Here is a 16226-nt window from a genome sequence, read left to right as displayed (position 1 = left end):
GATGGATGTCGGCGCCGTGTGTGTTGCGCAGGAACGGCCAGGCGATTTTGGATTCGCTCAACGAGTTTGTCAAACACTTCGACTTGGAAAGGGACCTTCGGTTCAAAACCGTCGTCCAAGCGTTCGGCGATCCCGTTTGGAACTTCATCACCAAACGAAGGAGAAACAGGCTAGTAGACAGCATAAACGCGATTATGGCGGACATGTTGACACCGTCCAAGTTCAAGATATCCTATTCGTCGAACGGACTACGCGCCGACAATGAATGTTTTCAACGAATATTACACATGAACGCTCAGCACGGCATATTCGCAGAAGAAGGAAACGCCACGCCGAACGCACTGGTCAATCACAGCATCACTATTGCTGCAATTTTCGTCGAATTTCTTAAGAAAGCGTTGAACGGCATAAGCATGAAAGTCATTAGATCGTATATAGAATTTGCTCGAGATTTAGACGATTTTCAGTACTAATAAATGAAATCCCCGACTTCAAACCGTCAACTCGTGGAACTTATTTAATAACGTGTCGTTAATTTTACCGTTTTATTACTGAACTGTAATTGTATAAGTTGAAATAAATAAATTATACGACAAATGGCAATTAGTTTTGTACATCGTCGTCAAACCCGCGTCTCCCAAACTTAGTGATAGACTTAAGTTCCAGTTTAACAAATTGTTCTTTGTTTTTTAAAAATTTCTATTGTCGTTTATTGAATTATTTTTCATTTGAAGTAATGAAATATTCTTGTGTTTTCACTGTATATCGGGTATACTATGTCTAAAAAAATACCCCACTTAGGTTTGGAAATAATTAAACTTTTTTTTCAAAAAAGATATAGCGTGTCGTAATTTTATGATGCAAAATGTGCACACTTTTAGGAAATAGTATTTTTTAAATGCTTGGCCCAATAATGTATCTTTTAGGTACGCATTCTGATCTAAGCTTGCTACATGACAAAGAAAAATAATAATACTAAAATATAAAAACACATTTTTGTAAAACAAATAACTCCCACGCTCCGCATCGAAGCATAAATATATTTTTTCAAAAGTAGGTACACATTTATTATTTCAAGAGTTATACGTTTATACAAAAATGTTGCCTTCCTTGTTTTTTTTATTGTCATTATACTTACATTTATCCGACCTGTAAAATATATTCAACTGATATTCGTAAACAATATAGACACCAGCGCCATAGCAGAATAATATGAAAGTTTGCTCTTACACAGTGGGCCGTGCTTGCAAGCGGTACGAACATGTTGTCCGCCAAAGTGTCGTCGACTATTTTCACAGCGATCTGCCTAATGGCGGTATTGGGCCAGCGGAGTTTAGCGGTCGAGAGAAAACCGCATCTAGTGCAGATTTTTTTGTCGTTACAAGCATTTGACACGGGATACGAGTTAAAGCGAACGTATTCCGAGGCAGAAGTGGCGTTGTGGGATCCGGCCGCTGTCGTGGACATGGTAAAAAAGCTCTACGGACAAGTAGTGTGCTATTATGTGTTTTTGGCCATGCATAACCATCACTTGACCGATTACAACGTGCCAACGTCGACGTCCACTCGGACCGGTGTCGGTGCGTCTTTTGCCGGCGAATCCACAACCATGTTAACGGTAATGTATTCGCAGCTACTCGGCGTCCCGGACCGGATGATGAGCCCGCTGTGGCTCGTCCACACGTACCAGCTGTACCTGCAGTTGGTCCAGCACAAAAGCACGCTGGTCGACGAGCGCGTTTCGCACAGTGTCCGCCGAGAGTTCTTCGCCGCCCTGACCGAGTACACGACCGCAAATTGCGCGCCCGACAACAAGTACAACGGGTCGCATTTGGGTTCCGCGAACCAGAGGGATCTAGTGTTGCTGGATTGCACTTATAGAAACGCGTTTGCCACTTTCGACGAGTCCCTGTCGCGGAGCTTGGAGCGCAATAGAAGCCTGATCGCCGACAGCCGGCGGCACCTGTTGACCAGCGCGGCCGACGTCGGCGGAGAGTGGTTTTCCCTGGACGCGCTTTATCTGAACAAAGTGGTCGACAGCGAAGACGTTATGACAGCCTTGTTGCGAGGATTCGGCGAACAGGACACTTTGGACACGGCGCTGGTGTTGCAGGAACATTATCGGCAGGTGGCGAGACAGAACCGACCGGACCGATGGGCGAAGCGTCTTGGCCGTTTCTTAGACAAGTTCGTCGACGCACTGAAAGTCATCGTGCTGCGCATCGCCTGCAAGCATGTGGTTTATCTGAACAAGAGAATACCGCCGGTCAAGCTGAACACATGGTATACGGGAATTAATTTGCCCACAAAGACGGTGCCGCGTTTGCTGAGAGAGTACAACGGCATATTCTCGTCTAGACTGAACGAGGCCGTCGAATATCTCGGCTTCACCGAGGACCCGGATTGGCGAGCCTTGCAAGACCTGTTCCACAAGCCGGTCAAGATGTTTATCAGAAAAAACGTCAGAGACTCCATCATCGACGACATAGTGGACAAGATGAACGACATTTCGCCATCGTTGGACTTCAAGGTGTCGTGCACGAGAAATTTTCAAGCCGAGCGGAAATCCATAGATATAATAAACGCTTTAGAAGATGCAAACAATTTCGACGTGTACGACGGTTATATCATACAGGATAATCTGATGCAGCGAAGTGCTATGACTTTGGAGATATTCGTTCAATACTTACAGCGAGTATTGGTCGGAGTAGACATGAAAGTGATCAGATCGTTTATTGAGTTCGCAAAAGATTTAAAAGAATTCAAAATAGAACCTCTACATTTATATTAAAATTAAACATGTTGAATAAGTACGTTTTCTTGTTACTATTTATAATATATCATATACATACATTTCTTTAAAAAATATTACAAAAAAACTCCACTATAGTTGATCACAATATTAAACCAGGACAATTTTTATTTACAAACAAATAATTGTTTGAAAACAATATGCTATTGAAATTAGTTATTATTTAAAAAAAACAAATTTTTACTTAAGTAAATTTTTATTTAACCTGTTATTTTAAATAATTTTGACATTACAAATTTATATTATTTGAATAGTTTAACTTTTATTTAAATAATTTGTTTAATTTTAATTATTATTTCCTTTTTTTATCTAAATAAAAAATAATTTATTGATTATTAATTGAAAATTTGTTTTTTTTTTTTTGGTTGCTAAAATTTAAAGAAAGGGGTAATATTATTGAAGTTTTGGTTCAAAAAATTAATTTTTGGGGATCGATTTTAAATGTACAGACTTGTTACATGTAGAAGTCGGCCTAGTAGCACAAAAATAAAATAATATGAACTATAAACACATATTTTTAAAAACAAACAATACTTCTCAGCTCCACATCGAAGCAAAAACATTTTTATTTTGAACAAAAGTACACATTTACACAAAAATGTTGTTACTAATTTACAGTTATCCATACAGAAAACGCTTGTATAAAATATTTTATAATACCAAAATAGGTAGTTGGAAATCGAGAAAAACGCCCCATAAATTGACATCTTTTTTTAATTAAATAGCCAAAATATAATTAAAATTTGACAATATGGTTTTCATACAAGGCACAATAACGTGCTAATGTAATATACAGCCGTTTGTCCGTTTTCTATAATACATAGTAATTAGTATTATTTTAATGAAGAAGACTAACTCACAGGATTTCCGAATGTGATATAAAAAAAAAAAAAAACGTAATACTTATTAGGTGGGAACTTTTGAAAGAAAACAAATAACAATGTACAATCAAATCAACAGAAAATTGTGTACATTTAAACAACTGCGATTTCCGACTAGCAGCGGCTAGCTGCAGTTGGCAAATATTTTCTTAACTAAAACTGCTATTACAATGTAGCCAACTTTAAAACATAAGGTAGCTTTTCTAATTTTCAAATTTAATCATCCTTTTGGTTTTCACCGGGTTGGTCTAACTTCCAAATTTAAATTGTTGTACCTTGGTGATTTTGTCCACACGGTATGCGCCAAAATCCTTAAAAAAAACATTAGGACTATGCTCGTTTTATTGCTGGAATTGTTAAACCGCTTCTCAGTTATGAATTTTAACTAAATTTCAAATTAACTCTTAATAAAAATTAATATCCATGAAATAATAGTAAAAAAGTAGACGTCCCAAATGTAGGACATTATGACTGAAAATCCAAGTTCCCTCCCTATAATTTGCGCCCCTGATAATTTTTTTTACATATTACTAAACACAGCATGTTTATTTCTAATTGTGCAAAACTTAATATCACAAACATGTCAATTACAACTTATGAGGTACACATGTTTTAAATTGAACATCGATTAGATTAAATAAAACTAGTTGAAATTATATATTTCTAAAATTTAAAAATCGTTTTACTTTTTAACTAAGTTGATGACTCTTCTTAAAAGAACCTAACACAATAACCATTTTAGTGTTCCATATCTCATTACACAAATTGTATACAATTAAAGTAATTCTTCTATAAATTATTAGAACAACAATCTAAATAAATTCTTTTGTAGAAAAACTAATTTCAAAATGGAAAGAAAAAACAATTTAACATTGTCTTACATAAAACGAAAAACTATACTTAATTTAGTGATAAACAAATATATATTAGGTATTCTTTATCAATAATAATTTGTACAATACAATATATTTTTTAGTCTCGTCTGATGATTTAGAGTTAAACACTAATTAAAAAAAAAAAAAAGTAATTTCAATAATAAATAATCTAAAGATGAAAACTTTAAATAAAACACACAAACATGTTACTGGCATTTTATAATAGTAAAATATAGACATTACTTATGTAAACAATAAATAACACTCTGACATGTTGAAAATCAGACTTATAAAGAAGATGAACTGATACAGTTTATCTTAAAAATAATATATATTTTTATACATTCAACCCCGTTTACAGCTCTTCGTGTTCTGGTGATTCTTCTTTTTCTTCTTCTTCTTCTTCGGCCTCTGCTTCTTCTCCTTCTTCTTGGTCAGCAACTGGTTCTTCGTCCTCGTAGGTAACCTTTTCATCGAGTGGAATACCTAACGACTGTCGCATAAGTGCTTCGACACTTTCTGCAAAACTAGCAGAGTCTTGGAGCATAAATCCTGATCTCAGAGTGGCTAAACAAACGTAAATCAATAATTTTACAATGAACTTTTTTCAATAAAAAACAGTTTTTAACATATTTATGTACAGCAAACTTACCCGTTCTATACAACATGACAGAGATATCTTTGGCTTTTTGGTCTTCGGGGTCATCTTGCACTCTCCTCAATAAGTCTTTGATGAGAGGATGGCGAGGATTGATTTCCATAGATTTCTTTTGTTTCAAATAGAATTCTCTTTGCGGGTCATCAGCTTTTTGATGAGCATTAGACAAAGCTAACCTTTCCATATTACCAGTCCAACCAAACATACCTGCGACAAGAGCACACGGAGAGTCTGCCAAACGATCTGATACGACTGCCTTTGAAATCTATAATTATTAAATACACATCAATAAGGTTTTACTTTATACACAATCTGAAAGCGCTAATTTACTCTCTTATTTCATTGATTGAATTTATTAAAAATGTTAAATTATCAATCTGTACAACAATATTTTATATGGAGAGCAAACTGCAATTAAATTAATGAAAAATCCACCCAGTAAACCGAAAATGGTGCAAAAATCCACAAATAAACAACTCAACTGTTTTAAATAGGTGCCTACACTGGGTGGTTTTCTCCTCAAAATACATGTCTGTAACTGTAAATACAACAAGTACTTATATTTCAAGAAATATAAATACTCATTGTGCAAAGCCGAACAGATTGTATATAATATACAAAAAATAAAATAAGAAAAAAAAAAGAGATAAATTTTCTAAAGTTATTTGTATATACCTGTTCTTTGAGAGCATTGTCTCCGAGCCATTTGGTGAGTGGTTCGTATTGTTTCTTTAATTCTTCAGCCTTCGCCTTATCTTCGGTCAATGAGACACCTTCCTTTGCAACGTTCTGGAATTTTTTGCCTTCGAATTCTGGTATGGCAGATAACGTATACTCATCGACAGCTTCGATGAGGTACAAAACTTCATATCCCTTGCGAATGATTCCCTCCACAAATGGGGACTTCTCGAGTTCAGCCCTGCTAGAACCAGCAATGTAATAAATGTGATCTTGCTTTTCCTTCATGCGCTTTACGTAATCAGCCAATGACGTAGGGGTTTCTTCTACTGATGATTGGAAACGTACTAACTTAGCAAGACGTGCTCTGTTAGATGGATCTTCAATTATTCCTAATTTAATGCTACGAAAAAAAATATGCGATTAAATTATGAATTGTATTTATAAATAATACTTCTGAGTGAGATATTAGTCATGTACTTACTTAGTAGAATATTCAGCCCAAAATTTCTTGTACGATTCATCGTCTAACTTTTTAAGCATGTCCAATGCTTTACGGATCAACTTCTTTCTGATTATTTTAAGTAACTTGTGTTGTTGAAGTACTTCTCGAGACACATTCAATGGTAAGTCATCAGAATCTACTATACCTTTGAGAAAACTTAGATACTTAGGCAATAATTCATTGAATTCATCTGTAATAAATACTCTTCGGACATAAAGTTTGATGTTATCAGTAACTGTTCCGTATTTGTTGAATGTATCCGAAGGTTGGGCAGTGGGGACATATAACAACGATTTAAACGATACTTCTCCTTCAGCATCGAAATGTGTATAGGCTAGCGGTTCTTTATGGTCTTTTGTCAATGCCTTATAGAAATCGTGGTATTCTTGGTGTTCTACCTCACCTGATTTACGTGTCCAAATTGGCTTATTGTCATTCAGAATTTCCCAATCCCAAACAGTCTTTTCTACTTTCTTTGTTTTTGGTTTATCTTCTTCTTCTTTGTCTTCTTCAACAGCTGCATCAACATCAGCATCTTCATCAGATTTTTCTGACTTATCTTCTTCAGATTTTACTTCTTCTTCTTCTTCTTCTTCAATTGGTTCTTCTATGGTTTCGGTTTTGCTAGCCCATAAATAAATTGGGAAGTTGATAAACTGAGAGTATTTCCTCACTAGGCTCCTCAAGTTATCCAAATCTAAGTTATCAATAGCTTCTTCTTTTAGTTGTAAACTAAACAATTAACATAAAGATGTTAAAATTATTGAAATATAATAATAACACAGGTGTATTAAAAAATATTATTGTTTTTACTAACCTAACTTGGGATCCTCTTTTAAGTGTTGGTCCTCTAGGATCTTCAGCAATTGAAAAACTGTTAGCATCCGATTCCCATATATATTGCTTATCGTCATTGTGCTTGGTGGTGACCAAAACTTTATCGGCAACAAGGAAAGCGGAATAGAATCCAACACCAAACTGTCCGATCATATCGTTCATATTTTTATCTTGGGTTTCTGCTTCCTTTAAGTTGCTCAAAAATTCTGCGGTACCAGACTTGGCAATGGTACCCAAGTTCTTCACTAGGTCTTCGCGAGTCATACCGATACCTGTGTCTGTAATGTGTAACATACGCGACTCTTTATTTACCTGAAAGCATAAAATGATAATTTATTATTAATACTAGATGTGCAAAACCACATGTTAGGTATTAATTGTACAATTACTTATAATTCATTATTTGAATTTCAGTAATAAAATTAAAAAATCTATTAGCTATCAGGATAACAGAAGTCATAACACAAGGATTTTTTTTAAAAATATGTCACACAAGAGGACGCTAGCCACTCATTTATTAAAAAATGAAGTATAGGAAATTTTTCAAAAAATTATGCTTAATTAATAGCATATACTTAAATATTAATACAGTAATGAGGATTTTTTATATATTGTTTTTATATTTTTTTCCTAGACTATCCCAGTCATTTCTATAAGAAAAATTACAGTTTTTTTCCATCAAAATAATTTGCGTTAATTAAAACTAGTGTCTTCGGATTGTAAAATGACCAAAATTTTACAGTAAATAAAGGAAAAGTTTATCTGTGCTTTAGTGCTTTTGAATTTTCGATAATTTAATCTACTACTTTTTAATAATTTATTAAAAAAACAATTTGAAAATTCATAAAAAAAATAATTAATTGATCAACAAAAATGTACTAGGTCTAAGCATAAGTAATATTATTCTCATTTATTTTTCTATGAAAATTTAATAAATTGATTGTCATAACCTCTACAGTACTTATTCTGTGGTGTCTTCTCAATATATTAAAACAATTAGGTATTCGTCCATTTTTACATATAAGTAATTTATTCCAATACGTATACATAACAATAAAAAAAACAGTACAGTGGGGTCGGGGCATAGTGGGGACGGAGCTTAGTGGGGACGGGGAGGTCACAGGTTTACAGGAATTTTTAAATCTGAAAGTGATAAAATGAAATAAAATCACTAAAAAATAGAAAAGAGAATATGCCCTAATACACCACTGAATGTGACACTGATATTTTCTTCATTTTATTATGTCATATACTTCTTAATAAAAACATTTTTTTTTTGTTAAATTATTAATAGAGGAATTTAGAAAAATAGATTTATAAAGTTAATCTTGATACTTTGACCAGAATGAGATTTTGTTTTGTAAATTCTCATTTATTCCTAGCGGACCCAATTAATTAAAAAAAAAATATTTTATGGAATTATAAGAAACTAGCTTGTGCTTAATTTCACTATATACAACTATTAAGAAAACTATCTAGTAAATCATACCTTAATTCTTATGGACATTTCGTTGGTTGCGTCCAGAAGATTAGGATCTGTCAATGCTAATAATCTTATTTTGTCAAGAGCATCAGAAGCATTCGATATGAGTTCTCGCAAAAATATCTATAAAACACAATTAAAAATAAGCTACAATTTTATCAATGTTATGAAACCAGAATACTTACATCTTTGTTTCTGTACAATGAGTTAATAATAAGTTTCATCATACGATTAACCTCTGCTTGGAATGTGAATTTCTCAGCGCTTTCACCGAGTTCACGCAACTGAGCTGCATTTAACCCATCTAGATTTATTCTTTCTTCCTCAATTTTGGCGGCATTTGGATCTACAAAGCAAAATATTTCAGTATCGCATTATGTGATCGCTGGTTAATAAAACCAACATAATATGTTAATATTATTAAGATTTGTTTTCATAAATCTCAAACTAAAGTTATAATACTGTCAACAATAAATTTAATAGCATCATTTAGATAAACTTGTCTAATGCTATAATTTTTTTTTTTTTATAGTTAGTTAAGTTACATAGGAACAAATCATATGAGCTTTGTTCATTTTTAAAAAAAAGTGTACACTAATTAGTGTAGTGTACACTTTTTTCACAACTACTCTACGGTCCGTGTGAAAAAAGTGTACACTGATACAACACTATTTCAAAACTAAGGCTTTGGTGTACACTTATTGTCAAAACGAACAAACCTATTGTTTCAATATTAGTTTGTATGTTATCAGCACCAATAAAAAAGTTGTTATTTGTTTTAACAATAGAGAAAACTCGAAACTTAAGTTGTCATAGTTAAGTTATATAGATAAAAAAACTTGAGGTAAAGACAGCAGATTTTTTGATTTTTTTAGTACCAATAAAAAAAGTGCTAACTCTTAGGTTGGTATAGTTAATTTTTTTAGAAGACGAGTTTTAAGTTTTTAAAAATGTAATAAATCTATCGAGTTAGGATTTTTTGGATCTCTGTATATTGAAAAATACATCTACATAATTCCAAGACGAAAAGAGATAAATACAAAAATATCATCTAGGTTTCAATTATTTGCGGTAAACCCAAAAAATATTTAATATGCAAATTTTAAGCTTTAACTTTGTTTTAGTCTACATACTTCCGACTTCAGGTTCTAATCAGTGTAAAAAAACACTATGATAGCAACAAAAAAGCTAAGGCAGTCTAAAGAGATTTATAATATTTGTTCGAAAAAAATGAATTCAACACTATTGTTGTTGGGAAACTCTGTAAGAACTATAATCGTACCGGTCGTTGCTCCTTCTTTGCTGACTCCAATGTTGGCGTCGACTTTGAGTTCCTCTGAACTATCCAACTGGATACCTGCGTCTCCGGAAACATAGCGATCTGCATGGGAAAAATGTTAAAATTTAATATTAAAATTTTTAAATGTTAAATACAAAAATCGACCAGATAAACTTACCGCTCAGAGGCACGAATGCCAAACACAAAACTACAAGTATTGAATACTTGAGTCCTAACATGTCTGATGGGATTTTAACGATATAAGCATACGAAAATAAAACTATTGTTGGGAAAAAATAATAAAGGAATTTTCAGAATACAAAAAACTGACTACGTACAAATGTAACATGTAACTTACGAACACCAACTAACTATTATACGACGATACGAGACGAATGCACCGCAAAGGGCAATAACTGTTCATTTCAGAAAAAATCAAACCAATGGGATCACAACACGAACGTAAGGCCGACCAATCGCATGCCATTATGTGGCTTCTCATAAGAAACACACGACTTGATGTTAGCGACGCCACGACTCACGTCACGGTTAAATAATATGCCGGTCACACATTTTGTATCACAAACCACCAAAGACCTGACAAGTGATAAACCATAAGCTGATAAGTGATATCACCTGATCTTCAAACGTTCGATAAGGACTTTTCGGATTTTGAGTTTCGATTTTCGTTACCCAAACGTTTTATGAAGAAATCACAAAACTTCACAACTATTATTTAAAAACATGATTTAATAATTTGAACAATTTTTCTCTACATTTTTTTGTTTTGTTTCCTTTTTTAGTCGGGTTAATTTTTGTTTAAAATGCCGCCGAAACAACCCATCGATTTACTCAAGTCCATCGTCCGAGAACTCAGGCATTTCTCGTCGGACAACAAAGTGGTAAACCGGCCATTGGTACGGTGGATTTTGTCCGAATACCGAGCTAATCAAGTAACATCTGCGCAGTATTGCCGAGGTCCGAGTGAAATGACATGGGTAGCCGACGCATACTTACAGTACATACGTGGACAGCGTATATGCCGAGAACTCGTCATTCAGAATCACCGGCAGGAGAAGAGCGTCAAAGAGACAGCAGAAATGGTCGGTTTTAGACTTCCGCCAAAACCAGACGATAAAATTAATTAATTTTTATAATTCATTACATAACATTTGATTGTATGAAAATTGTACCAAACAAAATATATAGTAGTTTTGTAAATAAAATGTGTTATTATTATCTTTAGTAATTAGTAGTGTAAGAAAAAATATTTTCAGTGTAACAATACATTATAATCATAATTTGTATAGAAGTCAGCCAAATATTTTTATTTATAAGAAATTCATGAATAAACATAATATTGTGAATAATTGTAATACTTATTATTGCATGTAATATGAATATATTACATAATATTTTGAGTATTATCTTAACCGTGTTTCAGGTATATTAACCTACCATTTTAAAGTTTCTGTAGCACATTAGATATTTTACATCAAATATTTAACAGTAATAGAATGTAGACATGTATCAAATAATTTATGTTGAATTATCTGTTTTGCCAATTTACTTTCTTGCCGGAAATTAAATAATGTAATACTGTGTTGTAAATAAGTACAATTGTTTATTTATTAAAATTTGAGTACAAATTAGTTCAAGTATAAAAAATGTTCTTGTATTTTAAGAAGTTAATACAAATATTAATAGATTATTTCTGTATTATGAATTACAAAGAGCAACTATAGACTGTCTATGCAAAAACAATATTTTCAACTAATAAAAATAAGGGTAAAATTTTGTTTTGGATAAATTACAATATGATTTTTTATTACTTTGATGTATGTATGCATTATTACTTCTTACTTTCACAGATAACATAAGTTCATTCTTAAACTAGCACAAAAAAAATAATTACTAAGAATGCTTATGAACTAAATAATTTACGAATAGTGAATACATTGTCAAAAAAAATAAAATTTTAGTGTACACTAATCAAAATAGTATTTAACTTGAGGGGAGGAGGAAAATGTATTTCACTTAGTTTAAGATTCTGATATTATACATCAACGTATAGCATAGCATTATAATACTTAGTCAAACAGTTTCTCTTTCTATTTATACATTATATTAAAACGGATTGAATTTCGGGCCGGGACCAGCCATATTCATGGGTCCTGATGGCCTGGGATATCTACTGCCACTCATATTATTAGAAAAAAATGAGTTTGGTGGGCCTGAATTCTCATTACGCCTAGTAAATGTGTTGTTTCCAAAGGAGTTATTACTGCCACTGCCACCACCAAAGGAGTTGCCACCAAATCCTCCAAAGTTCCCACTTCCATTTCCAACATTAGGAGGTCCGATATCGTCTAAACTGAAATTATTACCGCCAGCTCCTGATCCTCCGCCTACTGGTCCATCCATAAATAATTCTATGTATCTATGTTGCATATATGTTTTATCCTAAACATATTTTTAATATATATTATTGACAAAGCACTAAATTTTAATTATATATTACAAATCATCAATAATTTAAAAACTACCTTCGTCATAGCTCTCAAGGCATCTTCTTTAGAAGCAAACTCGACATTAGCTTCTCCGGATGGTCGATTATTGTTATTAAATAAAATATGTATTTCAACCGGATCCAATGGCTCGAAGAACTATATAAACAGTAATTATAAAATTCAAACACTAAATCATGTTGATATTTTACAAAAACTAAAATTATACACTTACAGAAGCAATATCATCTTCATTAGCTTTAAATGGAAGTCCTCTCATATGGACTACGTATACTGGTCTACTTGGTGGAGCATTCCAATTATTGCTGTTCCATCCACCTCCACCTCCTCCCATCATTCCTTGACCACCGCCGCCGCCGCCTCCACCTCCTCCTCCTCCTCTTGGTCCTCCCATGTTTCTACCACCATTCCAAGGACCGCCATTGTCGTAACCATTATTTCCAAATGATTTCATGTTGCGTCCAGCTCTCATTGGCATGTCGAAATATCGGCCGCCGCCACCACCACCTCCACCTCCATTGCTTCCTCCCCCACTAAACCGGTCCATTCGATCATAAGGAGTTTGTCGAGGACGCCTTTGTAAAGCTTGATTTCGAATTTCAGCTAAACTACTGCGGAATATCTCAATATATCTGAGAAAGCATACATATACATAAATTAGCAATATATTCTATGGATATACAACAATAATTTTATAATATTAATGCCTAACAATATTATGGAGTAAATACAAAATTGTATATAAACAAAAAAAAAATACTAGTATAAAACTCACAATATAAATTACCACTTAAATTATTTAAATTTAACAAACCACAAAAAAGGAGGAGCGAAGGATGACTCTCCCAGCCTCCCTTTACATAAACTACTAGTGATTATATTACCCGCCAAAATATACATCGGGATAAATAGAGGAAGACACCCCACCTGTGTCCTATTTTCTCCTTGTGTTTCTGCAGAGCTTTCTCTGCATTCTCTCTGTCTACAAATTGTACAAAAGCTTCCCCCGTACTCCGCCCCGTGAAGTCGGTTGCTATGGTTATACCGTCTGGTGTCATCTCCAACCCTGTTGCCCACAATACAACCAATCATAGATAACCCAATTAATAGCACATCCAAAAACAAACATTTAAAATAACAAAAGGTATTATTTATAAATATTATCAGAAAATGTACAGAATATATTCGTTAAAAGAAACAAGGTGATTCATGAGAGTAACATACTAAATCCACATTCTACTAACTCAATCATTTTCATCAGTTTTATTACATAAAATAATAATTCTGCAGTGGAAGAGAATTAAAATAAGTATACTAAATAATATAATATACATCAATAAGTATTCTTATAGTACGACTAACAATAGAGTTGAAAAAGTATAACTATTTCTTTTAAACAAACGCCAACCTAGGTGCAGCAAATTAGAGCAAAACAAAGGTGTTTTTCTCTTACTTCAGCACTAACAATCAATTACTTAAGAGATAGAAATTTAAAAATACTTGTTTTAACTTATGTTTATAAGTACAGTATAAATATTGACTTGATGTGACTATATGAATGTATGTAATTAGGAAGAAAAAAATGAATCACCATGTGCAAGTAAAATAATGAAAATTTATCAAAATAAAATAGAACTTGCTAAATTGTTGATGTTAAAATTAATCAACAAACATACCTTGGAAAAATTGTACAATGTCATCTTTAGTAGACCCAAATGGTAAGCCTCGTAAACGTACACAATTGTCATCAAGGACACTATCAAGCGTTGAACCAGTTTTTTTTATAACCCACTCCATTTCAGAACGTTTAGATCGAAAAACTACAAAAGAAAACAATAGAAATAAAGATGTTAGAAAAAAATCAAGTATGTCAATTATAATATATTATATTACTTTAATAAAAATATATAATTGACTTTGGTTATGTAACATGAATAAATTAAAAGTATAACCTTCAATATAACGGTTGCCCATATGCTCACGATCTTTTTTTAGAGCAGCTTTAAGATCATCTTCTGATTCCATTTCAACGTAAGCTTCACCACTTGGTCGTCCTTCTCTTGCCATTGTCAAATGAACACCAGCTGTTCCACCTTTTACTTTTGCTTCTCCTAAAATAGTTATAAAATAATTTAAATTGTTCAACATCTGCAACTAATTTTGAGTTAGCAAGTTAGGATTACAAAATAGTGTGATCTTAATATTGATCAAACAAAGTTAAAGACCTGTGTTAAGGCGACTATTTCCTCGTTAAAATTAGCTTGCTTAGCAATAAGTTACAACACATGTCGCCTCATCACACTCGGGCATACTATTTTAAAATTGTTTGTGGAAAATATTATTAGATAGTAATATCAACAAATAAACAAACGGATAATATTACCTAAAATGCTCAAAAACTTTATGATATCATCAGCAGTTGCTGACCAGGGCAATCCTCTCATTTTTACAACAAAGCCTTCATTGGATTGGTTGTCTTCTTCCGTCTTTTCACTAGACTCTTTCTGTTCTTCGTCCATTTGAGGTTCTTGTTCCTGTTCTGGTTGATTCATTTTGGTTGAATAGCATAAAACTCAGCTTACTGCAACAATAATACACTGTTCGTAATCTTGATATTTACACTATATCATCATAACCCTACACACAACTATGATACACAAGATAACCATTTTTTGATAAAAAAAATATAATTTTATTAAAATCGCCAATATGACGTACCTGAATGAAAATTTAAGAAAGTACAAGTTTATTTAAGTCTACGAGTTATGATACTTTACATAATACATCAGTATTCAGTGATCACACTTTCACCTGCCAAGGAACATATTTTAAGTATATTCAAACTATTATTTTACATAAAAATTTGCGTTTTACTAGTTTTAAAAATGTATGTTTAATAGTCAACAACCCTAGGTGATAAGAGTTCTTTCGAACGTTAGAAACTAAACTAAAGAAAACAAAATATAAGAATCGATATAAACTTTAAGCCTGGTGAAGAAACCAATACTTCTAAGTACATGTCTATTCTTTCAACTAACGTTTTTAGAGAGTCGCTATAATTAGAGAAATCGTTGCATTTTAAACGACGACCCTTCTATATTCTACATTTTTTAGTAATTATAATAATAACAATATACTTACAAATTATATAAGATACCTTAGGATAACCGTGGTGAATAAAACTTAACAAACGCCAAATAATACTCAAATCACAATTTATAACAACCCATTCATCATTCATCAAAAATCTGAATTCCCATATAAACTGAAACCGAGAAAATAAGCCTCGAGTCAAAATGGCTGTCCCGTCGGTCGTCTAGAGCATTTGTTTATACCGCTATAATGCCCATAACCACGGTTAAGGAACGGCTCTCTCTTCCATGGGTGTTGGTTTTTTTCCATTATTCTACGAACAGAGGTAGTACCTATACAAATTGGGAAATGAAAACTATAACTTATTGCCATTATAAATTATTTGCTTGAACTTAAAAATCATGATAGTGAATTTTTGTTTTTGAAAAAGCTACTTAAACCACCAACGTAATATACATGCTTTTTCATGGGTAGGATAATTATTACTTAATAGTCAAATTGGTAATTTTTTTATAGATAAGCCGTGTTTCAAGTGGTAGTTTTTTTAGGCGATGTAGTGGTATCAACAATAAAAACGTTTATTTAAAAAAATTACGT

At 32.8% G+C, this 16226-nt stretch overlaps 2 protein-coding genes across 2 annotated transcripts; both read right to left on the bottom strand.

The window, feature by feature from the left end:
• Window positions 1-4220: 4220 nt before the first annotated feature.
• LOC126842916 (endoplasmin homolog) lies at window positions 4221-10413 on the bottom strand. Its single transcript, XM_050580142.1, has 9 exons — window positions 10187-10413; window positions 10012-10110; window positions 8915-9075; window positions 8736-8852; window positions 7227-7558; window positions 6389-7141; window positions 5902-6307; window positions 5221-5491; window positions 4221-5135 (listed from the first exon to the last, which is right to left on the bottom strand). Exons 1-9 carry the CDS (start codon window positions 10245-10247, stop codon window positions 4924-4926), a joined length of 2412 nt encoding a protein of 803 aa, XP_050436099.1. The 5' UTR covers window positions 10248-10413; the 3' UTR covers window positions 4221-4923.
• A 1604-nt stretch (window positions 10414-12017) lies between these two features.
• On the bottom strand, window positions 12018-15844 carry LOC126842917 (heterogeneous nuclear ribonucleoprotein H2-like). The gene is made up of 8 exons (XM_050580143.1): window positions 15678-15844; window positions 14920-15117; window positions 14489-14647; window positions 14213-14356; window positions 13464-13602; window positions 12751-13168; window positions 12555-12674; window positions 12018-12471 (listed from the first exon to the last, which is right to left on the bottom strand). The coding sequence occupies exons 2-8, from the start codon at window positions 15086-15088 to the stop codon at window positions 12136-12138; spliced, it is 1485 nt and encodes a 494-aa protein (XP_050436100.1). The 5' UTR covers window positions 15089-15117; window positions 15678-15844; the 3' UTR covers window positions 12018-12135.
• Window positions 15845-16226: the final 382 nt, after the last annotated feature.

Source organism: Adelges cooleyi, unplaced genomic scaffold (assembly GCF_023614345.1).
Source record: "Adelges cooleyi isolate 19-005CV unplaced genomic scaffold, UGA_ACOO_1.1 ACOO_flye_CR_arks_rails_tigmint_CR_PRNA_574, whole genome shotgun sequence".
In the NCBI taxonomy this organism is placed as follows: domain Eukaryota; kingdom Metazoa; phylum Arthropoda; class Insecta; order Hemiptera; family Adelgidae; genus Adelges; species Adelges cooleyi.
This window is presented reverse-complemented; position numbering and strand designations above follow the sequence as displayed.